The sequence below is a fragment of the Pararge aegeria genome, chromosome 6 (assembly GCF_905163445.1).
Source record: "Pararge aegeria chromosome 6, ilParAegt1.1, whole genome shotgun sequence".
NCBI classification, from domain to species: domain Eukaryota; kingdom Metazoa; phylum Arthropoda; class Insecta; order Lepidoptera; family Nymphalidae; genus Pararge; species Pararge aegeria.
Genome location: NC_053185.1, coordinates 8,885,985 through 8,912,156, shown reverse-complemented (window position 1 = coordinate 8,912,156; position 26,172 = coordinate 8,885,985). Strand labels below are relative to the sequence as shown.

Genomic DNA, 26,172 nt, shown 5'->3' with positions numbered 1-26,172 from the left:
TCTACAGTATTATTTCTGTTTTCATCTTGTAATGGAAGATTTGGAAAAAGCAATCACTCAAATAATAATAATATCGGCTATTTTTTGGCGGGTTATTTATTCAAAGTAATTTTCAATGAAGTACATTTTTGAATAAGTTGGTCTACTTCTCGTTAATGTGTAAATCCTAATTAATTGTTACAGTTTTCCTTATGACTTCGTTATGGACCTATATTACTATATGCAAACAGCCATTTAGCTGGCGGCAGAGGACACCTGACTCTATCGAAACAATGTGCATTGTTAAAAGGGCTTCGCTCGTGCTCCCTAACATGACTTATATACTCAAATTACATGAAAAATGTGTAGGTACATGTTAGTATTAAATAAGATGGTCGCTTGTAAAATCCAGTTGACTACTCGTATGGTTTATTTTACGCCCAACATAAAATTGATGCTCTCCAGTCTAACGTCTCTTAAGTAAACCACGGATAGAGAGACATGGCGAAACTTATAGTTCCTTGTTAACAACGGAACGCAAAAGTCACTAGTAGTAGTAGATAATATTGTAAATTACAAAAAATATATACGTTTTATCACACTTTCTTTGTCTGTTGGGTAAGCGATCGCTATTGCGAAATATGAAATATAGCGCATCACCGCAAGGCTATAAAGTGCGTCACATTTCAATTATTCAAAACTTGTTTCGACATTTTCAGGCTTCGATTTATTTACTCGGCTAATAAATATTTAATAGTTTTTTGTTTCTAAAGAAGTTCATAACGCCTTCAGCTTCGAAAAATAGTCGTTTGTGTGCCTACTTTTAGTAGAAAAACTGGTTCTATAGCTAAAATATAACCTTAACTAAGTATACAAGGCATGCCGCGTGGAATGCCACTTCGGCTTTCAATTTTTATTTTGTGTATATATTTTATGTTAAGTTTGCAAAACGTGCTGAAATAAACGCAACTTATTGTGTCAGCCAATGTCATGTCTTTAACTTTCTCAGGTTAAAAAGGATCCTATGTATATGTGTATTTCAGTATTCAGAATGTATGTTATTTCTATGAAAATTTTTGTCAAGATTAGGTTTGCTGTTATGTCATATATATTCTTTTAAATAGCTAGATTTTTTTTTACCGCAAAACTACTTGGTTGAATGTGGAACTTAGGTTACCAACAAATAAACAAATAGAAAATGTTTCTATATCTCTCTAGCTCTAGGCCTCTCCCAATGGAAGGTTTTGTCTTTAATCACCACGCTACAGACGGGTTAAAAACTCAAAATAAATTTATTTCAAGTAGGGCTTTTAACTTTTTTTATAAGCACTTTTGAAACGTCAAGTCAGTCTGTTTGTATCACCGCGCACCGGTTCGGAAGGCAGATTCCACCGAGAAGAGCCGGCAAGAAACTCAGCAGATTGCTCTTTCTCAACATCATTTCATCAGTTTCTAATGAAAAGTGCAGTAGTTTCGGAGGATAACCTCTCTCCTGCATCGTCTCAAAGTGCCAGACTTAAGCTCTTCATAATATTAGTGTAGGTTATTATAGGTATATGATTGCGAGAGGTAGATGACTTCGCAGATAAAGTATGTCTCAATGTTTATGTAAAATGCGGTATTTGTTGTTGTTTACGATTTTTCCCAAGTGAGTACGGTTTTTTTTGTTTTTCATAAAATAAGTCATGTTATATAATTTGGTTATTGTAAGGGGACACTTTTCGTGCTCTTCGAATGTCAATTACTGTTTAGTTATACAATCAATGGAAGGTAGTTACCTGGTTGATATATAATAAACATATCTTATAGAGGTAGATACTTACATTTCTATTCATTCTAATATCTGTCGGCAGTTATTTCGACCTACTACCAGATATATAATGAAAGGAATTCCAGACAAAGTATATAAAAAAAAAAAAAAAATATATATATATACTACGACAATCCACACATCGCCATCTAGCCCCATAGTAAGCGTAGCTTGTGTTATGGGTAGCTGACTGATGAAATTTTTTATGAATAATATACACAAATAAACACCCAAACACTGAAAAACATTCATGTTCATCACATAAACATTTTCCGGTTGTGGGAATCGAACCCACAGCCTTGACTCAGAATGCAGGGTCGCTGCCCACTGCGCCAATCGACCGTCAAATATAAATAACTTAAACAGGGAGAGAAAAGAAAATGTTACTATATTTAAATACGTTCAACAGAGGGGTTATTTTTAGAAATATTGTTAGGTAATGACGGATATATAAGGCCACAGTCACAGGTGTTTAATGTATTATTTTGTGACTTTTAACTTTATTGCAAATTATTTTTACACGCATTAGAGCTTACTAAAAAGTTATATTTTAAAATTACACTTCTATTAAAATATTAAAAATAAATTACTTTTGAATTGACGTTTCAAAAATGTTTTTTTTTTTAATTTTTTTCTGTCTATTTGTAGTGACTTTACTATCGGTTGTGAAGGCAGATTCTACTGAGAAGAGAACCAACTCAGCATTTGCTCTTATTCAACATCATCATTCCCTGTCCTTAAGATAAGAAATATAAATCTGAAACAAGAAAGCTCACGATATTAAACAAAAACTGCTTTAAGCGATTGAAGATAAGATGTTTGAGATAAGATGTTGTCGGAAACTAAACAACGAACAATATTACGCCTACTACGCGATATCTAGACAAATCTGTACTGTGTAATAAGTAATTAATAGTTTATTTAATCTTTACACACTCCATCACCTAACCGACGCGTGCACGAACGTTTACCTAGCTCCTCGCCTAATTAATGAATTACCCACTGATGTACGAGACGATATTAATCCTCGCTCTATTAAGAAAAACTAACTAATTATACACAACATGTTAAACTAGCATTAATGTTCTGTATTTAACGTACGTAGACTTAATTCTCTGTTAGCATATATTACAAACCTGGGTGGTTTTGTGGTGCTAGCTACAAGTTTGTAAATATATATAAATGTAAATTTTTGATATTGGAAAAGAGCAACTGCTTAGTTTCTTGCCGGCTTCTTCTCGGTCTACCGAGATCTGTCTTCCGAACCGGTGGTAGAGTACACTACACACTGACAGACTTGACGTTTCAAAAGTGCTTATATTAGGCCTACTTGAAATAAATGAATTTAGAATTTTAAACTTTTATGTAATTAAATAGAAATAATAATAAAATAATAATTATATTCCAAAACACTATAGTAAGATATAACTGTGGTAGTGTTGCTTGACGATTACATTTATCTATTTATTTATTTTAGATCTTGTGAGTATGGCAATTGGCAGGGCCACTTACACTAACTAGATAAAAATACATAAATTATGGATAACTGAAATTAATATACTGTACTTTAGTGATACTCTGCCAATATAGAAGTAAAGGTCATTCAATATTCTTAGAGTATCTCAACAATTCACGGAACAATGGCGTCCACCCGTCATGGAATAGACTCCATTGAGCATTGCTGTCCAAAAGTCCATTGAATGACGCCAATGAACGCGGTATAGTTGCCATGCTTACACATTTGTACTGTTTGTTTGCTCTACAGAATAATATTCATATCACTACATATTAAATCAATCTTTGGAATCATTGGTGACTGGTATAAAAAGCCGTAGCTTATTTAATGGCAAAGCACTCAAGCCGGCGTAAAAGTGTGAAACCCCGATTCTAAATTTTTATATAGGAAAAAAAATAGTTTATTAGGGTAAATAAAATAACCGTAAACGCTAATGGCTGAAGCCTTCTTTTAAGGGTAGTACTACTACCCCTGTGACAGAACACCGCCCTTCCATAACAAGAAATAAACATAAAAACGAGGGTAGGTATACAAACAAAAAAAATATTTATGTTGATCTTAGAAATAAAATATATGAATCTTTAGTTTAAATATTTCATAGTGCGTTACAAGTTTATATCAAATGTTTACTAAAGTTAAATGATCAACTGAGAAATGTTAAGATTTTACAAAAATATAATGGCTGAAAATGTAACGCTGAAACTATTCTAATAATAACTGTAAACACAATGACGTTTAATGCGTGTTAAACCCATAGTCTGTTACTAGGTACTTCGTTTGTAAGTATGAACTTTGTAAGCAAAGTAGTAAACATCCACGTTAGATATACAGCCAAGTTATCGATAATGAATTCTACGTACGTCATAGATATGTCTGCTACCTACGTTGCGGGATTGATAATCGGGTGAAATCTAATACCGAACGTGCCCTAATCTGTATCATACGTCTACTTGTTCTACAATATTGCAACAAGCAAAAGCAGCATATAAGAAGCAAACAGCATGAAGCGATTAGAAACTGATTTAGGGTAGGACGGAGTATGAGTACGGAGACTGTCACGTCGAAAGGTCTCTGACTACTCACTGCGCGGTGTAATAACCTACCTCGTATCTGTGGTTTTTCTACGGATCTCCAAATTTCTGATTTGATCAAGAAGGACACTTCAAAAATAGCTTTAACTAGCAGCCGCTGAGACCGCTTATTTACGCAAGTACGCTCATTGTTTACGCTAGTTTATTTCACTAAATAGATGATCATTCTTTAGATAATATAATTGCATTAATTCATGCAAGCAATTGTAAAAATTATCTGCTGCGCATGTCAATCGTCAGGGGTCTTTTTCCGTGACGCGACCTATAAGTATCGGTTAAATAAACTGCTTAGATACGCCATGCAGGTAAGCGCGCATTAATCTCCGACCGCATCTTTATAGTTTATTTCAATTCATAATTCATTTTCATATAGTTGAATTTATTTTATATTATCAGGTTAGAATTGAGATCTCAGTCCAGCGCCAGGATCTATAGAGTGTACTTTTAACCATGCTCAGTCCAAACGAGTGTTGCTGTAATTTTACAAAGTAGGTAGGTAGATAGTTAAACTCTTGATAACTATAAATTAATGTTGGCCAGATTTTTTATTAAATTGAATAGGTTTTTTTGCAAACACGTTAATAATTATTATGTATTTAACAAATAGTTTTCAAGAAACAATTAAAATTATATTTGATTATCAACCAATCTTGATGACATTGAGTTGGTGGGTGTTTCGATATAAATACGACTGCATTATCGGTACACTCCAGACCTACATGGACTCGAACGATGCAAAGATACCTCCCGATTTCTTAGGCGTTTATCACAAGACATATTTATGTAGGAAATATAACTTTGTCTGGTATTAACCGTTTTCAAAGTATGAGGTCGACTTAGCACGTTTTTTTTATAATATATCAGCCCTTGTGATAGAAAGCACCGGCAAAGACGATTCAGACTACCGCACCGAGAGTTCCGTTGATAGGAAACGCATAGTTTATAACTACCTCGTTGGTCTTGTGGTTAGCATGTTCCGAACTAACGGCCTGGGTTTAAAATCCCGGGTCGGGTCTAATTACGTAAGTTGCTATGTATTTTCTATTAAAGAATCTTTGGCACAAGCTGGAGTTAGAAAGTTGGCGGTGTCAGTCCCCATGCCTTGGAGAGCACGTTAAGCCGTCGGTCCCGGTTATAATCATTTAATTGTGGTAATAGTCGTAACAAGCCAACCAACCAGCATTGTAGCAGCGTGGTGGGTCTATGCTCTAAAATTGCCTCGCCTGTGAGAAAGTGGCCCGTATTTTTATTATGTTCTCAACAATTTAAAATAAACTTAAAATTACAAAGTAACGAAAATATTGTGTACATTATAAGACAAGTTAGAAAGAGTGTAGTACATTATTGGTAGTATTACTCAATGCCGTTAAACAGAAATGTGGTTAATTTCAAACAAACATACTTGTTACGTGAATCTTACGTAACGCGTTACCCCTGTGGTGCGGGTCATGGTGCCGTTACGTCGTTGAATAACAACCTTCGAGTCAGATGATATAACATAGACAGCCTGTTTTTTACCCACGAAACGAAAATACATGTGGGCTGGTAAAAGTGAGCTAATTTTTCTGGTCGGAGGCTTTATTCCGGGCTACTTAGTACTTAGATAATATCCTACGGAAAATGACGTGTCGCCAAATGATTTAGCATTCCGTTATGATAATTTTTAGCAACCAACTAGGGGTATAAGTTTGACACAACTACACTTGCTATCTTGTAGTATAATCAAAAAAAAAATGCGGGGCAGTCTTCGGGAACTGCCGATAGAAGTGTAAACTAAATCTATGAACACAGTAAAGATTAATACTTATATATATGTGAAGCGTGCCGTGACGATGACGCGGGTTGCACGCTTGTATAATTTTACCCAAAAAATACACGTATACATAAAGATCATGGAAAACGTTCAACGTTAGTGTTCTCCCAAAAAAAGCTCAACGCGCCTAAAGAACATTCCACTTCCAAAAGTAGTCGGGTAATAATAATAAAAATTAATTAAATAAAATTATGATTCCCGTTCAATGATGCTACTCGGTTGGCCGCAGATGAGGTCAGGTTATAGAAAACAAGGAAGTGTCAGCGATATCACTTCCGGAGTATTATGCACATTGCACTGTGATGTAAAATAAAACCAGGCAACGAGACGCGTTTGTAAATAACACCTATTACATAAAGTTACTTATCATAGGACAGTTCGTAGTTTTAACCTGATAGTGTGTACATTATCCATAGTGCTACAATAGCGACCATGCACAGGTGTGCAGCGTTGGTCGGCCCCCAACGAGGTGTGCAGAGGACAACAAACGAGTCGCTGGGAGCCGCTGGAAACAAGCGGTCCAGGACTGAGGATTGTGGAACTCCCTACAAAATACCTATGTCTGGACAGCGTACATTGGAGTGATGAAGCAATTTAATATCCCTTGTTTACATTTAACCGTAAAGAAAACTGAAAACTGTCGTTCTTCATAAAGTTCTTGAACGTGTAAAGTCTCCGAAACCGCATTGTGCCAGCGTGGTGGAATATTGCCGTTAAATGGGTGAAAACAACGAAAAGATAGAGAAGAAGAAGAAGAAGAAAAAGTCTTTATTGCACATACAAATATAAAACCAGGTTAACAAAAAATAAAATAAAAACGATAATATACATATGGACAAAGGCGGTCTTATCGCTGGAAGCGATCTCCTCCAGACAACCTTTGGTTGAAGAAACATATTAGTGAAAACGGGATAGTGCAATACTTAAATTGTGCTAATTATAAACATTACATACTAATACTACCTATATATAGTAAAAACATATATATTTATATATATGTATATAAATATCAATATATATATATATATATATATATATATATATATATATATATATATCAATATATAAACTTAAATACATATTACTATTTAAACATACACATAAAATACATAGATATTTTGCTACATACTAGACAGGAAATAGTCTTTTAACCGCGATTTAAAGATGTTTAATGATTTGGACTGTCTTATATCCCTTGGCAGCTCATTCCATAAATTAACCACCTTTACCGTAAAATAGAGGTGTGTGCAGGGGATCGAACTCGAACCCTCCGAAAGGGAACCAGTTGCCTTACCCACTAGGCTATCACCGCTTTGTTGTTCTATATATTATATGTAAAACTTTGAATGATATAAAAAATACGAATTAGGACTAGGTAAGTTTATATGATGAATATTTTTATAAGTAAGAACCTACTGAAGTATTTTTTTATAATTCTAATTTTACCTACCTTCATTCACAATTAGGTACAATTGGTGTTAGTAATTTTGAATGGATTTAAATTTTAATCAGTAATTAAAATAACTATGTGTTGTATTATTTAAACGGCCAAGATAAAATGAATTTGATGTATATACGTAATCTACGTAAAAATATCTAAAATACGTTTGATAAATCAAATCCAGCGTTCATTAGTTACAACTTTATTTCATACATCTTGTACGATAATACAATTGCAGAGCTCTTATCGTTAACCCCCTTCATACCATATTTTCTACCATACCCCGCCATCCGTCCTCTATTCTACTCTTAATTTTTCCATATCCCTGGGAAACTTTCAGATTTTTTGATTTAAGATTAAAATTATTGTTAATATCGTATCACAGTTTATAAATGACAGAAAATCATGACATTCGTGTGTCCTATGTAGTAAAAAATTGAGTTTAACATGAAATAAAACGAAGTACATATTTCCTTTTAGGGCTTGACTAACAAATAAGTATGGCTCAAATAATTTTTATCCTACATTGGCTTATAATACATCTTTTTTCAGAAAAAATATCGTTAGGTAATTGTAGCCTGTAGGTACCTCTACTTCAATCAAACACATTTCTACATTTACAACAAATAATTATTTATTTGACGCAGTTTGTTCCGCACATTAAACAAAAACTTGTTTTCAAATTACCAAACATAAGTAAAAATTACCATGTCAAACGAACTTTAGCATGATGCAGTTTTAATTGAAAGTATGTACCTATAGTTCGCGTGACATACAGTTCACGCGACAAAACAATCTTGTTATAAATAGTGTCACAATAAACTTAAACAATAATACTTCATTTAAATTTGGAACCTGACACTGTTGTATGTGTTTTCCCGTTTTCCTGCCAATCTTTGTTGATTCTTTTAGTGATATTAAAGTGGATTATAAGAGCCGAATTGATGTGATGGCTTTTAACAAGCAGTATGGACCCGAATGGAATTTATCAAACTCATATTAGGAGAATTTTTGTACAACAGGTATTTCTACAGAGGTTATACCATATAATGAGTCTGTTTGTGGCAAAAAACTTCAAGCGGTCCAAGTTTTATAGTCGTACTAAAATACGATCAAAGTTGTGAAGAAAATAATCAGAAGAACTCTTGTCCTTGATCAAAAGAATTTGTCTAAAATCAAAATAATGGAAATGAATATAGCACCCAGAACCAGGTACAGTATAGTAGTTAAAAGATGACCTAGGACTCGCAGCTTATGATAATTTTATAGAATAAAAGGGAAACACTGGTCATTACTTAACGGATTAATAGTTTAAAAACAAAATGTGGTAAAATCAAAACAACTACTAACGCGGTATGCTGGGGGTCATTGATTTTATATAATTTTCTGACGATATTTATTTTCACAATTAAATTCACATTTTTATAACCTTAATGATCGGGTTGGTGCTCAAAGCTCACGGAAGCTTTTTAAAATTCATTAGGGTACAACATGGGCAATATCAATCATCAGTTGTTGCCAAAGCAGGGGGGTGGTTGTCAAGGAGTGAGTCAGCCATATTTTTAGGAAAAAAAAATCATAACGTCGACCCGGATCTATCAAGATACTATTCTTAAGCGTTGGTTTAGCGTCTTAACAACATCATGCTGGGTGCTCCATAACTAAGAATGATATTTTCAGAAAGACTAAGCACCGTGTCGTGACAGAACTGACTTTATTAGAGCTGAAAACTGGCCATCATCTAATCCAGGATTTTCCAACCTTATTAAGCCAGCGCCGTACTTATCCAGTTAAAATTTTTGTCAAGGCGGCGCCCGCGCTCTGAGCAGGCTAGTTTAAAATAGATAGCTCCTTTTTAGTTAGGAAGATAAGCGCAAAAAATATTTCCTCATTATGAAAGTATAAAATCATAATTGATAATAAATTGTAACAAAGGTTTAAGATAAATAAAATTACGCCAACAATGGGTTGGATCACTAAATTTTTCAAAGTGTGGGGCAAGCCGTGACACCGCTGCACGAAAACTACCAAAAAAGTAGTTCTCTTGATTATTTTTGAAGTACACAAGGAGCGCCTCGCCCAGGTTGGGAAGCTCTGATTTAGTCCCTATCTAAAACCGCTTGATTATGATTTATGGTATCTTTTACGAGTACAATGGAATGACATACACTAAACATCATAATAATCTGGAGTCACTTCATTAAGAATAGCTGAAATGAATAGGCGGATTTCCTCAAGGAGAAAATGCTTGTTTTGACAACTGGCTACAACAAAGAGGGCCAATTTTTTCCTGCGATCTTTATTGATCATAACATACAATAATTATCATAAGGCCAATTGAGATCGCAGGCAAAAAGAATCTAAGGAGTAAAAAGCATTTTACACATACGCGAGAGCTTTATAGGTATTTGTAAAATTTTGTTATGTCAGTGCTTACTAATATTATAAATGCGAAATGGTGTTTGTTTTCTTGTCAGTCATGACTTTACACCCTAGTTAAGCAACTTGATTTATGGCAAAGAATTTTTTGAGCTTAAGTTTTATATTTATATAGTACGTACATTTTTTTAAATTATATATGTATTCGTATCTTTACATTTTGGTATTTATGTATATCTATCAACACTCTTGGCACTATCCCGTTCTCTTGCTGTAAGTCCCATCTACAAAGGTTGTCCTGTAACAGATTGCTTGCAGCAATAAGGCCGCCTATGCATGTCTATATTGTGTACTGTATACTCCTTACAGTTTCTTTTCCTGTATGTTAAACGTGCAATAAACTGCTTCTTTTTCTTCTTCTAAATTTCATGGTCAACATAACTAACAGTGTTCGTAAATTAAAGTAGTTTTTTTTTAAATATGACATTTTATACTATCTGTAATATTTACGTTATCTCTATCAACTTTAGTTATAAATTAAATAAATCGGTTTGCAAATTTCTTAGATAAAAGGAAGGAAAAGGTTTTTTTTACGTATATTTTTCCTCTTCACTATATCTAAATTCCGAGTTCAGAGGTCATCGGGAAGTGCCCCGTAGGTTTTGATGATAATGAGAAAAACCTATTATGCTGTCAATTTAATACAGGTCGTATGGAATTTCCCAAGAAGACAATTTGGTTGCATTAATTTATTTTTTAATTTATTTATTTTGGCAATATAGGTATCTTTCTAAATGTTTTATTTTTTATTTTAATTGTGTTTCATTTAATTTTTAAATTGTTTAATTGATACCGATGTTTAATGTTTATGGGTAAAACCTGAAATAAATGATTATTATTATTACAATTTTATGAAACGCGGGATATAAACACTCTTTACATGTAACTTGAGACATACCATTGTGTTTTATTTTAAGGTTAGAGGAAACCGGGAACTATCATACACTCCTAATTATTCATTCAATCACTAAAGGCTCTATCATCTATATATCTATCTATCTATCTCATATTATAAACAGGAAAGATTTTTAGTCAATAGGCTCCGAAAGTATTCGACCGATTTTGACCATTAAGTAAAATTTAGGGACTGAATTATTTAAGAACAAACAAACCAATTATTATTAGATATTTTATTCTATTGATTAAGTGAATAAAAATATGTATTTATTAAAAATACACCTAATTTTTTTTACAAATATACACAACTTATAAATATCAGTAGTTCTTCAACTAAATTGAATGACACTTGACTCTCAAATATACTATTCCTACGGGATGCTTCAAAAATAAATTTTAGTAGATTAAAAAAAACGTTACTAGATTAAAAAAAACCCAGTGTCCCTGACCGATTTTAGCCACAGTTGTCAACATCGGTAGTTGTTTTTAATTTAATTATTTCACCCGATTATTGGCCTGACCGATTTGAACCCAGGATCTCGTGATCTGTAGTTGAAGGTGCTCTAGATCAGCGAGGCAGTTATCAAGTTATCATATGCCAATTACACACTTGGGCTATGTAACATTGCGTTTGACAAGAAACTTTAAATGTCAACAGCAAAGATATACCATTGACTTTTTTATACAGACCATGTGCAACGTACATAAAGCAACATAAAAACAACGGAGTGATTTCCGTTTGTCCGTTAGGGGGTTCGAAACCCTAAAAATAAAGTTTCAAATTAAAACTAAAACAGAATTCTTACATTAGATCTTAGATGTGGTGTGGATGTGGTGGGTAGGTAGACTCAAAAAATTAAGAGTCTAGTGCTGCAAGAATTATAAAAGTGTAAATAATAAAAAACTCGTACAATAAATCTATGTAAATGTACATAACTTAAAAGGTACTACTTCTACATTTAAATCAGCACCTTTTTGCAAAATTTTGTACATACAAGGTATATTAGAATGAACTGTAAGTAAGCATAGTGATAGATTTGAACAATTAAGTAAGCATATATATTTGACGTCAATAAAACTTATATATAGCATCATAATTCAGAGGTTATCTTGTTGTTTTTATTATTATTCAGCGAACAAATCGGTCTATTTCAGTAACCGTATGCTTTATCTCAACGCGTCAAATTATCGTATGATGCTTAAAAAATATATGCCTAAGTTAAAACATTCTTTAATATTATCAAGCTGATGTCACTGTTTAATGTAATTTCAACGTGATCTTGAAAACAAAATACCTTTGCCTTTTGCATTTAAAAATAAATTAATAAAAAAAACTGTAAATCAGTTCTTCTATCCTAAAGGTGTATAAAAGTATCAAGCTGATGTCACTGTTTAATGTAATTTCAACGTGATCTTGAAAACAAAATACCTTTGCCTTTTGCGTTTAAAAATAAATTAGTAAAAGAACTGTAAATCAGTTCTTCTATCCTAAAGGTGTATAAAAGTTACACTTAGTCTATAGGCATTACCAACCATACCATTCCATTGGAGAAGCGTGGTGGGTCTGTGCTCTTAAAACGTCTCATCTATGAGAAGAGGCTTGTGTTCAACAGTAATAGACTGCGGATGATGATGATTGGCATTACGCTACTGTATTATTAACTTTATTTCATAATATAAGACTGGTAATAACTAGCTTGGTTCAACCAATGACCATAGACTGATATACACAATGCAGACTCATAATAACCATAGAGTACATTCATACATAGATGTAACTTGACAGTTACGATAATGTGAGAAAAAAGAAAAAGGCTTTATTTAATATTTATTAAGCTAAATTTTTTACTGCCCCCTATATAACCAGCCAATTTTCATATAATGTCTTGTGTTTTAAATGCACTACTCCAAGTGTTAAACCTAGGAGAAGAAATGTTAACTTCAACAAAATTGTTGTATCTAGAGTTTCACGTTAAAACCAAGCTTTATATATTGAAAAACTTACTCTAACCGTAAGGTGTTCAATCTAAAATTAGCCACTTTACTGCCTCTGAACAGTAAAGGAATTGGTATATATATTACACAATCCTTATACCGGCTCTGGTGGAACTTTTCAACTCCGTATTCCGTAGCATAATATTACCAATCCAAACTTGCAGTAAATACCTTATCCGCTAATCTGCTTACACCACGTGTAAATTTGTTTGACTTTGTACTTAGCTTTAAAACCTGTAAATTATACTAATCGCAATGCCAATTTACGAGTTATTATATTCAGGGTGCTTGGCCACGATCTTATCTGATGTTATGAAAATGCAGTTTAAGGCAGAAACCTGGAATAGTATATACCTACCTAGTACCACTTTTAAGTTCCTACATTAACCCTAGAGTTAATTAATTTATACTGCCTGCAAAACGGGTTACCATCGTCAAGATTAACTATGGTTCGTTACTGGTAACAAAATGTTATATTTAAACATACCTTATATACTCATAGTCGTAAACTCCCATCCTGGGACAACGCACTTACGCTCTACTTTAATTTTACTATAATTTAAATATTGCCTATGTTACTCACTGAAAAAGTAGCTTTCCATGAAAAATTTTTTTAAAAACAACTTTTTTGTTCATCGATATCATCATACTACCATGCGAAACTACAAAAAATCGAATCCTTCCTCTTTATGATAGTAGTATAGATTGGGATAACGATCCAACTGTTACCCCAGCTGAAAGCCAAATCAAGGATTTTTTTCTTATATTGTTAGGTGATGATGATAACTAAGTTCGTCAACAAAAATGATAACTTTACTTACGAGATGTTACCGATTTAAAACTGGAAACTGCACAAAAACTGTAGGTACTCATCTGATTTGGCACGTCCTTAACTGCCAATTTCCAGATTGGAAGATGAATACTAGAAAAATATTTGCTCGACAGCTGTTTCTGAAATAACTGAGGTGCAATGAAGTAACGTAATAAAACCAGTTTAGTTATTACTTATACTTAGGTAACAAACAAACAGGCACACAATAAATATAGATAGTAGTTATACGAACTCACATACTAAGTACTCAACACAAAGATGGTAGAGTAATTAGCATAAAACAGATGGCGAAAACATTAAAAGCCCTGCAAATATCTCTGTTATGTTAATGTTAACATCGGAAGCTACTGTAAACTTAGTATGAATTTATAAAGCTGCATTTGCATTTCCATATAAGTACTAGCCATCTATTTAACTAGTATCGTTATATGGAAGGACGAAAAAATCTCGATTAGCTATGCAGGCACCGAAAGTAACTGCATACTGTTAAGTTTCTACTCTGTACTTGGTAAAATTCGTGTGTGGCAGAGAGGCCACCTCTAAAAGACGTTTAAGTGGAACGAATGATAATTTTTCTTTGTATTTAAAGGCGATGCAAAAGAGTAAGCCATTAATTCCGTAGAAGACAAAGGAGTGACGTACTTTTTCGTCATTGAACGCATCTTAATAGTGGTAAAGTAAATTCAACCTATTTAAAAAAGAAGTGTCCAAGGTAGAAAATGCAGGCAACTAAATAAACTTCTATTTTGTTCTAATGATAAAGTAAATTAAACCTATTTAAGAAGAAGTGTCCAAGGTAGAAAATGCAGGGAATTAAATAATCTTGTATTTTGAGAGCGCCTTAAAAAAGCGCAAGCTCTCTTCATGGCGGCCAAAAAGTTTGGTTGTCTACTCTCTTCCTTCTTTTGAACTAAATATTCAGTATCTGTGACCTTGACAAAACTTGGGCTCTATTAACATTTAACTCGTTTTTCTGCTGGCCTTGTATCATCACATCGATGCAAATAAACAGACAAGTAAATAGTATAATAGATATTACATTAAGCATGATTAAAAAAAGTACTAGTTAAAAGGAAGAACTATATTACTACGTTACTGAACCTAAACAAATTATTATTTCTCATCTATACGTGTATGAAAATTCTTACAAGCATGTTCCACATATATTTTAATTATAAACGAGAGTTCAAAAGGAAAAAATGTAAAATGTATCTGTAATTACAGGAAATGAAGTAGGCATGTAGGTAGATACGGGAGTAATATGCGTCGTTTCATGAGCATTAATTACTTTATCAGTTACAATGTTAGTAATTACACATTGATTAGGTACTGCTGTATACCTAAGGTTAGGTTTTGCACTACTACAGTTTCTATTCGAAGCGCTAAAAAATCAAATGTGATTTTTAAGGCTTAAGTACCAATACTTTCATGTATAAATGTTTTTTATGTATGCATGCATATGAATCTTTTATTCGACGATTACTTCTATATATATATATCGTAGATTTACTGGGCACTGTAAAATGTTAAATAACATTGTTAAAAGCTTATTGCATTAGTTTTTATCCACCACGCAGTTATTAACTACACCAAAAGATCCTTTAACACTCTTAGAGTTTATTACAACTTTGCCCATCGCATTCTATTCAATTCCATTAGAAATAATTCTATGCCAAACTTAAGGGCGATTGGTTGCTTAGTTAGGGCGTGAAGGATGGGCAAAAAATACTGGATGTAGCGATGATAATATTTTTTTGTTTTAAATTTTTCAGATCTATCTTTACACTAATTTACGTTAAGATTGCTTGTACTACTATTGTAATAATAGCAATTTCGTCAGGCTTTATGTTATTTTATTCTAGTATAGTCAGTCTGCTGAAAAAGGTCATCATTTATCATGAGCTTACGCTGGAGGCTGTGACGACTGTCGACACTTCAACCTTGATTCGTGACGTCTCTAAAGTCTGTTTTTTTTTTGTTTTTTCACTTGTACCAAGGTTTCATTATAGAAGGTCTTAAACGCCGGGCCTCTATGCACAAAGAGACGATTCTACGAATAAAAACCTGATCTGTGTATACCTTTTACCTAGATATAAGCCAAGGAAGAATACTGTTCGCGTAAATATTGTAAAATAACCCGTGTTATGTCTAACATAAGGAATACATTTTGTTTTACACGTTATACTCCTACCTGACGCAAAGAAATGCGGAATTTTCGATCTGTAGGAATGTTGGAGTGTTTTCCATTTGTGAGAATGGTTACGACTATGTAGGTACCTAATACCTTATATTTTTTCAAATTTGACTAGTTTTGCTTTGTAGAGACTAATGGTTGATTTTTGCATTCTGTATATCCAGTTTTGAAATACAAAACAGTCAGTTTTAAAAGCTACGAAACGATACATATCTAAAAATCATGTGTGCATTTTACCATCTCTTAAGAGTCAGACAATTAATTCGAGATAGTCTAGAGTTGTTTTGACATAATTTAAAATAATTAATAATAACAAAGCCTCGCAAGAATCTCAACTCAATTTGGTCAAGTTGAGCGCGAGCTAGACATCTTATTCTAAGCTTGCACTAATCTGAGCTTTGTGCCCAAAGAGCTTAAAAAGCTAATTTTTATTACGTTGTTTAAGCCACTTAAATGGAAGCGAATTTTCTCAGAACACTACATCTGCAGGAAAATAATAATACTAATTCAATCCAATAATTAACCGTATTCTATGTCCATTGCCTGTTATATAATTAAATCAATTGGTCCACTTTATTCTACATAAAAGTAGCAGTTAAGACGAAAAGCAAATAAAATAGATCCACATGATGTGTAAGAAGAGTAGGTAAAACACATCAGGTACATCTACGAAATTTAGAATCTTGATCCAATTGAATACGGGGTTATTGAACTAAGTAGGTTACGAAGGGATCGCATTAAAAAAAGAAGCATTCCGACTCCTAATGCATATGCGATAAAAGATATTTATAATGTGCAGAAATATTCACGCTTACTTTTTCCTGGGTGAATCGTTTTAGGTCGATCAGCTTTTGATACTGCCGCAGGGCCCGCATGTAGAGTCGCACGGGCAAATCTGTCGGGAGCGAGACGCTCTCCGCGCCCCGTGACGTCACTCCCGTACCACTCATGGTCGGTACACAACACAACACTTTTAACTCATAAGTACATCCAATATGGCAACATGGGGTCCCTAGCGCGATTTGCGCGTCCGAAGTGAACGTCGGTTCCACGCAACACTGACGTAGGTACGAACGGCCCGCGCATGCGTATCCAATCTACCGAGTTCGCAAAAAGAAACTTCACAACTGGTAGGCAGTTACCACGCTCGAGTGACTTTCCCTGCACCGTCGGACGGCCACCGACCTGACCTGCTTTTACTATAAATAAATACACTAGATCATACTCCTACTACATTCCTACCTACTCACTACAGCGGGCTAATTCATGAATGCCATCACAGAGCTTTAGTGACGCTCGTCCTAGCTACAATACAGTCGTTAGTCTGCGAGGCGGCACGGCCACGCGGTTTGTTTACTGATCAGACGATAAAACTTTTTAGGAATGCCTACCGCATACGCCGTTGGAAGATAATATTACACAAATATTAACACTATTGCATGATAACTATTAGGCATTAGCTATTAACTCATATTCTTTGCCCTCACTCCAAAACCAAATAAAGTAATGTCAAGCTATGTAACCACGCTCCGAATTGTAGAAACCGATAAAATAGCGTCAACTGTAGTCTAAAGTGAATAAATACATATATAATATTTACTGTGGTAAAAGTTAAACAATATTTCTCAATTTTCAATGTGGTAAGTAGCTGAATATTTCAGGTACTTACACATTTTTGTATTGAATGCGGCGAAATTCCATAAATATTCATTATATGTGAGAAGACCGCCTCATATAAGAACATCAAAGTAATGACTTGGTGATTAAAATACGCTAAAAAAAGAGTATCATAAATCCATTAGTGAAAAAAAACTATGATCTGATTACCTATATAATAAAATACCTATAATATATGGAACGTAGTGAGAAAGAGGATATACACGTTGATGTTAAATTGCAAAATCATAGCACATTTCGGAGCTAAGTTTCTTGTCGGCTTCTTCTGCTACATAGTATTTAACATTGAAGCAAATTCTTATTTGCTTGTCTTGAACAGAGGAAATACCTTGCACTTTTTGGAAACCAGGCCGTACAAATTGCCTGCTGCACCGCTCAGTTGGATAATCCAAATATTTCGGATTAAAGAGTGTATGTTGGTCCACCAAGTTACGTTTGCTGCTATCCTGAAGCCGCAGAAAAAGGTAATAGCCTACCAATGTATAAACAGAAAATAAATGGACATCTCTATATTCACACTCAAGAAACAAGTTAATGGACGATAGGCAGAGAAGAAATAAAAGGTTTCATGGAAGAATATTGGCTAAGGGTACAAATAAAAAAATCCATCAAATGGGTAATAAGTTACATTGGGGTCTTTTAACCAAAAATATAGTTTTATATTATATACATTACCTTGACGTAGCTAAAATAAGTATTGCAATTCTAAAACATGAACGTAAAAATAATACTGCTTAAATCAATGGTAGTAAGGCAAACTTCCACAAATGATATGACATGATTCATTGTAACAATGACTTAGCATTACTCTATCAATAGCGCATTAGCCCATTTAAAATACACCTACTAGTTAAGTAGTAACAATAAATTGTAATTAAAATAACTTACAGAGAAAGAAAGATGTTTCGTTAACATAACCTCTCTTGGGATGCATTTGCCGCTGCAGATGTTGATTTCATTGGAAAGTCACTAGACACTTAAAGTGCATTTAATTAATGCAAGTCAATAATTAAAAACATTACGCAGTGAACACAAAATCATGAGGACACACACATTTCTGAACTTTTATAACCTGAAAAGATGGACTGCTTTGTTTCAAAACCCGTTTGTAGTTTTACCCTTCCCCGCGCGATGTCGGCGTCCCGTTTACTATAGCAGTAATTCTTGTTATAGAGAGATATGTAGGAGATACGTGCCAGATGAACTTACCCTGCAAAAATAATCACTATTCCTGGACGCATAGAGGTTCTTACCGCTTAAATTCGTGAGATCTAATATTGTGGACGCTGCATTCTATCAGTCTATAGGTACAGGGAATAGTACATTTGGACAGGGCATTTTAAAGTGATAACTAATGTTTTATACGGACACCATAATGAGTTGGTGCGGGTAGGTCATGGATGCTGACGCCAGAGGCTTAATGGCCGTAACGAGAAAGTGACGAGAGGGTCATTAAGATAAGTATTCAAAAGGAAATGAAAGTATAAGTATGCTTTAAAATCATGTTAATAACCTACACACTTTCTTCTTAAAAGAAATAGTAAAAATGAGGAAGAAGTTTGTTTGTTTGTAATATAACCTAAAATCATAAAACAATGGTCAATATCCACACTTAATGGATGTTAAAAATAGCACACAAAATACAGTTAGTTAATACCAATTTTGAGAAAGCGGCGACCGCTGAATTCTACACCGAAAATAATGTACAGCATTTGGGTTTCCCAAATGCTGTACATTATTTTCGGTGATTGTGACATATTTTTGTCCAAAATCCCTGTTTCGAACAGCGTGCGTGTTTCTTGTGAAGAATTATGGCTCCGCAACGTGGACGCTCGATGTATTCTGTCTTGCGGGAGATGAAGCGGTGAGCTTCCAAGCAGCTTTCTCAATATAAATCGTTAATTAAACTGGTATTTTAACACATTGCTTAAACTTATGCATCGCTAGGTCAAAAATTACTCTACTAGTGATGAAATCGGAAATGGAGATCCGTAGATCAAACAAAGTTACCGACACAGCTCAACAAGTCGCGAAGCTTAAGTGGAAATAGGTTGGGCACATTGCTTGGAGAACCGATGAACGTTGAAGTCCCATGGTGAAATGAGGAACCCGCATCCGTGAACGCGGAGTTTGTAGACCACCTACCTACTAGGTGGACAGACAAAAGCAACATAAGGGCACTCCGCCCGTTGCTGTGTTCTCGTGTACCGGGCGTGGTTGACGGTATAATAACAGACACATGAAGTTGATTTTCAGTTTGTGCATACTGCATGCCTTGCGTAGTGTTGTTCTGTTTATAGGCCATGGATTTCCACTTATCAGGTAAGCCATTCGTTCCGTCCACCAATTATTACAATACAGTAAAATTGAGAAAAGTAGCACACTTTTTTTCTCTTAGATTTTGTTGGGACTGTAAATATTGGAGGACATTATGCACCGAAGAGTAGAATTTAAAAATGGCACAGTAACTGACGGCAATGAGCTCCCTCCTCTAAGATAAGTACCCATTCCATTTTTAAACTTCATTTGGAACTGCAAAGAACCCTTGTTGGTTTTCAACGACAATTTTAAGCTAAATGATATTTATGTTTGTTATATACGAAGTTATACTACGCAAGGAAAATCGGCAGCGTTTTTTTACGTGCTACTTGTTATACTTAATAATAATATTGTTGTTATGTTTGACGTCAATGGTAACCTTTCGGAAATTTTAGGGTTCCGTATCCTATACTTCATCATCATCCTTGATCGTTAGAATCTCTATCATTCAACCTCGTTTTCTCAATAACAGGTTCCCTAAGTAGCTGCTAGGTTCTTCGTTTAAATCTCGCAGGAACCTTGTTTCCCTGAGATACCTATACAGTATTCTTTGCTCGTCCCCAGGATGCAAAGTTACGCCGAAATTTCATATAATAAAAAATAAGTTGACAATAAAAAATTCAGCTAAACGTTAATATACGTTACCTTAAATTATAACCGGTTCTTTAATTGAAGTTAGTGTAATACTAATGTCAATAATCCCCTTACAAATACATATCCCCTTGTCAATAATCCTTATATAACAAGTATTCGTTCCAAATTTTTTTTTCAAATAAAAATTCGAAAACGAAATTTGAAACTACGACTCTCTCTCTGGCAATCGCGGCCTGAGAGTCATAGGTGTGATTGCCAAACAGACGCATGTCGAATCCTGTCGGCTCCTAAATTTGTATATTATGCACTTTCATTGTAATCGACCCATCACCGGCCCATTACAGGGCATGGGCACAATAAGAAGGGTTTAGACCGTAGCACCACGCTTGTCCAGTGCGGATTGGTGGGACATGCACTTTAAAAATATATAAATTTGATATTTCCTCCAAGTGTTTGTAGGTTATAAACACTATAAAAATTATAGAAGTATTCGTACCTCCATACCAGTGGCGTGCACAGGGTTTTTGACCTGGGTATGTATAGAGAAAAAAGATGCCATAAAATAGAAAAATAGGCAGAGCTTTTGTGCATGTATGAAGTTAACGCCACTGCTCCATACCTAGGTATGGTGGTAATAGGACCTACCCGTGTGAGTCAACTACGGGTAACCACTGCAATCACACCAACATCATATAAAGCAAATTGGGGTTTTTTTTTTTTTGCGGAATCAAAATGTTCCAATTATGAATTTGACAGCACTTTCTAAATAGGGCCATTCTCATCCTTAGTAATGGCGTTGGTTGGACGCGATGTATCCTTCGCTTGACAGATAGGTTACAGCTCGCACGAATGACTGCTGCATAGTGAAATACTCTCGTCACGACTCACGAGCACGACTCAGTGTCACATTAAAAAAAATGTGATCGAATTACATAAAACAAGTACGTACCTACTAACATTTTAGACATTCGGGGCTAAAGACAGTAAAAGTCATTCGTCTATGCCATAGAGTAATAACCATTTCCATAACCACGCATCTATCGTACTTATACAATTTACACTAGATTATATCACTTACAAGTTCCATATGGCGTGATCAGTTGATCACATAATTACGTATACAAAGTAGTTATTACTAAGTACAATATAGAAACCTATACTAAATTTATGTTAATGTAAACAAACTTACTCCTAAGCGGTTATAGCTGGTATTAAATAGAAATGTAAATAGTTATCAATAACTATATTCTGTAAAGTTCAAACCTTAAGGTCGAGACTACCTAATGTAGGTAGGTACCTGTCTATCTCAATACACTTATATTCTATAACTAGCATTTACCTGTGACTTGGTCCGCGTACAACAATACGATAAGTTTTGCACCATAAAAAAATTTCATTCTACGACCCACCGCGTCGCATCGACCGCCCGGTTTTCTGCTCCTAAGGGTCTTAGCGTGATATTTCCTTCCTCAAGATTTGCGATACCGAATTAAAAAAAATACTTTTCTAATTTGACTGCTGATAGTTCCAGAGATTAGCTGGTTCAAACAAAACGACACATAAACTAAAAACAAACTGGCTTTTTAGCTATCGCTAGATTGAAACATAAATAGTAAATAAGTTAAATTTACTACTTTCAGCTCTAAACAAAATTAGTTTCATTTTTTACTTAAATTAATCGGAGGTACCTACTTAACTATTAAACTGTAACAATGACTCATGGATTTAAAATAATTCAACATTAACTTTAGTAGGTATCCGTTTCACTGTTTTTATTGACGTAAACTGATTAATTTTTTACGAAGTATCGTCGCCATCGATATGTGCTTTGAAGATTTGCCATCGACATGTACCTACTATTTGAGTTATGTAACTTTATTAACCTTATACTAATTTTAATAACCATGTCTTTAATCTGGAATACATCTCGTTCTCCCTTTCTGGGTCACCGTGTTCAACCCAGGTAGTTTTCGGAACTGTGTGTTTTTAATATCAGAGTGTTCTCCTAAATTCGAGTTATCTCACGATGTTTTTCTTCCTCTTTGACGCAGGTCATATTAAATTTCTTAAAACTGGGGGTTTTCTCCGCAGGGTTATATCTCTTACGACAGGTTTGCAACAGGCGTAAATCTTGCAATCTTTGCCGCCAAACGTCACTTTTGTATTTTTTATGCAAAAGTGACATTGACAGCCACAGAATTAAGAACATACAGAAGCCTCACTCAGCGATTATTGCATGCACTGCATTGTGTCCAAAAACAGTGAAACCACCCCGCGCACTGAGTAACGTTGTTGTGAGTGGGCGTGTGTGTGTCGAACGGGAAGCTGAAGCTTTACCCACTAGGTTTTTAACGCTTCTATATGTTTATACGCTTTTATTTATATTTGCTTTCCATCATGCACAATTAACACCAAGGGAAAGCCTGCCTCTGACATATTAAAAAATGTAGGTGAAGCCTGCGCAAGAAGTTACACCGGCAACCATGCCCTCCAGACCGAGACACCGAATGCTGCTTGGCGGCAGAAATAAGAATGGTGATAGTACAAGCACTGTCAAAGCAATGTGGACTAGTACTAAAATTATAAGTCTATTCGTTAAATGTGTACAAATATAACTCATTTCCCTTAGACCCTACCTGCATATTATTATTTCTGTCCGTATGCCTCGCCCTCGGTCCTATTTAATTCGTATTTAATGGATGGAATGCCACGATGAGCCCGTTGACGTCAATCGAGCACCGGCATAAATATTTATCATAGCGCATGTAATTATATCGTTTTGTCTTTCCATTTAATGTTTTGGAGTTTTGTGTGACGGGTGATTTACATAACACACAAACTGTGTAGACCAAATTTAGTGACTCATCGTTTACTTAAAATAAATAAATATTTTACTTTTATTTTTTTATAAACAATGTAATGGGACTCTATCGTCCATGAGCATGACTCTCCTGAACCTATGTAGATTATTAGGTCTACCCAAAGAACATAAAAGACTTACTTCCGAGTACGTTGAGTCTAACACACAGATAAAAGAGCTAAAAAGTACCCATACCCAATAGAACAGCAAGACAGTGTGGAGTCGGGTGATTAGAGGACTACATAAGATCACTTCGAAGACTAAATGATGATGATAATTTTTTACAATGCAACCTTTTAAGCATAACCTTTTAACATCAATTTAACGAAAAAATTAACTTTCATAATTTAAAAAAATGAATTAGGAATGATTTATACCCATACCTACTCTATTTTTCTTGTTACACTTTTCATGTGTAAAGTATGTTTTAAAAATAAGACAAGTGTGTTAAAATAATTATTTTAACACGAATTATAAATAAAGAATTTCATTGAGTATGTTCATAAACCACTGAACCCTTAACAGCTTATCAATAATTTCGAATTAAGAAGCGTAGCATAGGCAAGAGACCTAAATGTTGTCCCCTGAATATATCCACTGAGAAGGGATAAAATTAATTAATCCGTTTGATATTACACGAATATTTCTTTGACATCATTTAATAGTTAACATCATTACGCCCATCCTTACTCGGAGAGTGGATAAAACTGTATTAAATGAAAAAAAAATCGTTTCCCAGTGGAGAAAATGACTCCTGGCCATTCAAGCCTACGATAGGCTGTATAGACCTATTAGCTTTTTGACTTTCTTAGTCGAAAGCGTCGATTCCCAAACCTGGAAAATGTTTGCATGATAAACATGAATGATTTTCAGTGCCCGGGTGTGTATCTGTATATTGTAAGTTTTTATGTTTTTATTCATAAAAATTTTCATCAGTCATCTTAGTACCCATAACACAAGCTACGCTTACTCTGGGCTAGATGGCAAAGGGTACGGCAATACCCGTATTGTTGTAGTATATTTATTTATATTTATTATTGGCTGCGTTATAAACTGACTTAATGTTAAGAGGATCAGTAGATAAGCACCTTTATCAAAACTTCAACCATAACCTAGCAATTTGACTTTTTACACAGTCTAGTGAAATTACGTATCGCAGTGGCCATTTTAAGCAAGTTCTATTTTTAACGGGTCATTAAAAAAATGGCGCCGTATTAACATAACTAGCCCCTATTAGTGGTTAAAAAGAAAATATATTTAGTAGGCAATTAAGCTGTGAAATAACAATATAAATCTTAATAAGTATGCAAATATGATGGCGTTGAGACACGTTTTGTTTTTAAATTGTTAAGCTATTTTGAACTAACAGCGTCGACAAGCAACAAATGTGTTTTTATAATATTTTAAACGAGAAGGTTCTGAAAAAATCAATCAATCAATCTTAAACTAGATATGCTGTCAACCTCAAAAAAAATGGTAAAGGAGATGAGTTAAAAAAGCGTTTGGTCCCTGAAGTGGTATATCAATTGATAAGTGCTTGGTAAAAAAAGTTTTTCGATGTTTTCGAGTTTTAAATTATCGATACGTGATATTTGTAAACACGAGCGTAGCGAGGGTGTTCATAGTTTGACGGTAAGAATAGGGGTGTGTCGGTATTGAACATAACACTTTTTATATCGATCGTGAGGAAGGAGAATGAGATAAATAACATAAAAAAAATATTTTTCATTGCGCCACTTCATACTTACACTATTTTTAGTTTTTTGATTGGTCCCCTTCAGGCATCAGGCCAAGCAAAGACCATGCAGCCTATTCAGTCGTTTAGCAATATTGATTTTACATAAACTTCTTTTTATAATTTTCCGTGATTTTTAGGTACCTACTTAATTAAACGGGCAGTGTTTATTTTATCTTTGGCGTTAAACGTTACTAACTATTTTTAGGCTCTGAATTCCTGTTGTAGCTAAACAAGTCTAGAAACAGAACTATTTATTTCATTTCTGGCGACACTAGGTCTATGCTAAATGTGAGCATATCTTAAATCTCTACACAATTGATGAATTTCTTAACGACAAGGCTTAGACTAAGGTAGCTTTGCTCTTCACATGATAAAAAAAAAATGTTAAAACTGAAAAATAATGTTGGACAGAGCCATGTGCCGAGTTTCTCGGTAGAATCTGCCTTCATAACCGGTAGCAGTAGAGTAACAAAAAAACGGCAGACTTGACGTTTAGAAGTGCTTATAAACATGACTTGGCCTTTCGTTTCTCGTGAATAAACAATTTATAACAAGCGTATGCCTGATGATTACTCATTAGCACCTTATTAGTCGGAGCGCCATTATTTCTCACGATTTGAGAGCATTGTGGTAATGTTTACGTTTTACGTACACAGATATTCATTGCGGACGGAAAGGACCGTGTACCGTGCGAATGTTTACTGTTGATAACGCCACTGCAGCAGATCAGATTCGATCAATTCTGCCTATAAATACCTACTAAACAAATGGAGACTTGTCCTAGTTTAATTAGGTGTAATTGAACTAATTTTTTGCAAATGCTTCGTTGTTCTAGACGTTAGCATTTTCAACTAAGTACGGATCACGAAGTCCTGGTATTGTGTAGCGGTGTCAACTTCCGTGCCTCGGTTATTAACACTTACTTATCTAGTAATAGTCGTTAAAGCCCACAAACCCGCATTGAAGCAGCATGGTGG

General features: G+C 34.5%; 1 protein-coding gene across 2 annotated transcripts in view; it reads right to left on the bottom strand.

The window, feature by feature from the left end:
• Positions 1–26,172, bottom strand: part of LOC120624598 (inositol-trisphosphate 3-kinase homolog) — an 85,650-nt gene that overhangs the window by 14,077 nt on the left and 45,401 nt on the right. The window contains exon 1 of one of the 2 annotated variants that reach the window (XM_039891241.1): positions 16,823–17,107. The exons of the other annotated variant lie outside the window; for it this stretch is intronic. Within the exon in view, the coding sequence (XP_039747175.1) occupies positions 16,823–16,957 (135 nt within the window). The 5' untranslated portion in view covers positions 16,958–17,107. Of the gene's footprint in view, positions 1–16,822; positions 17,108–26,172 lie in introns of those variants that run through there. 2 annotated transcript variants of the gene reach the window in all.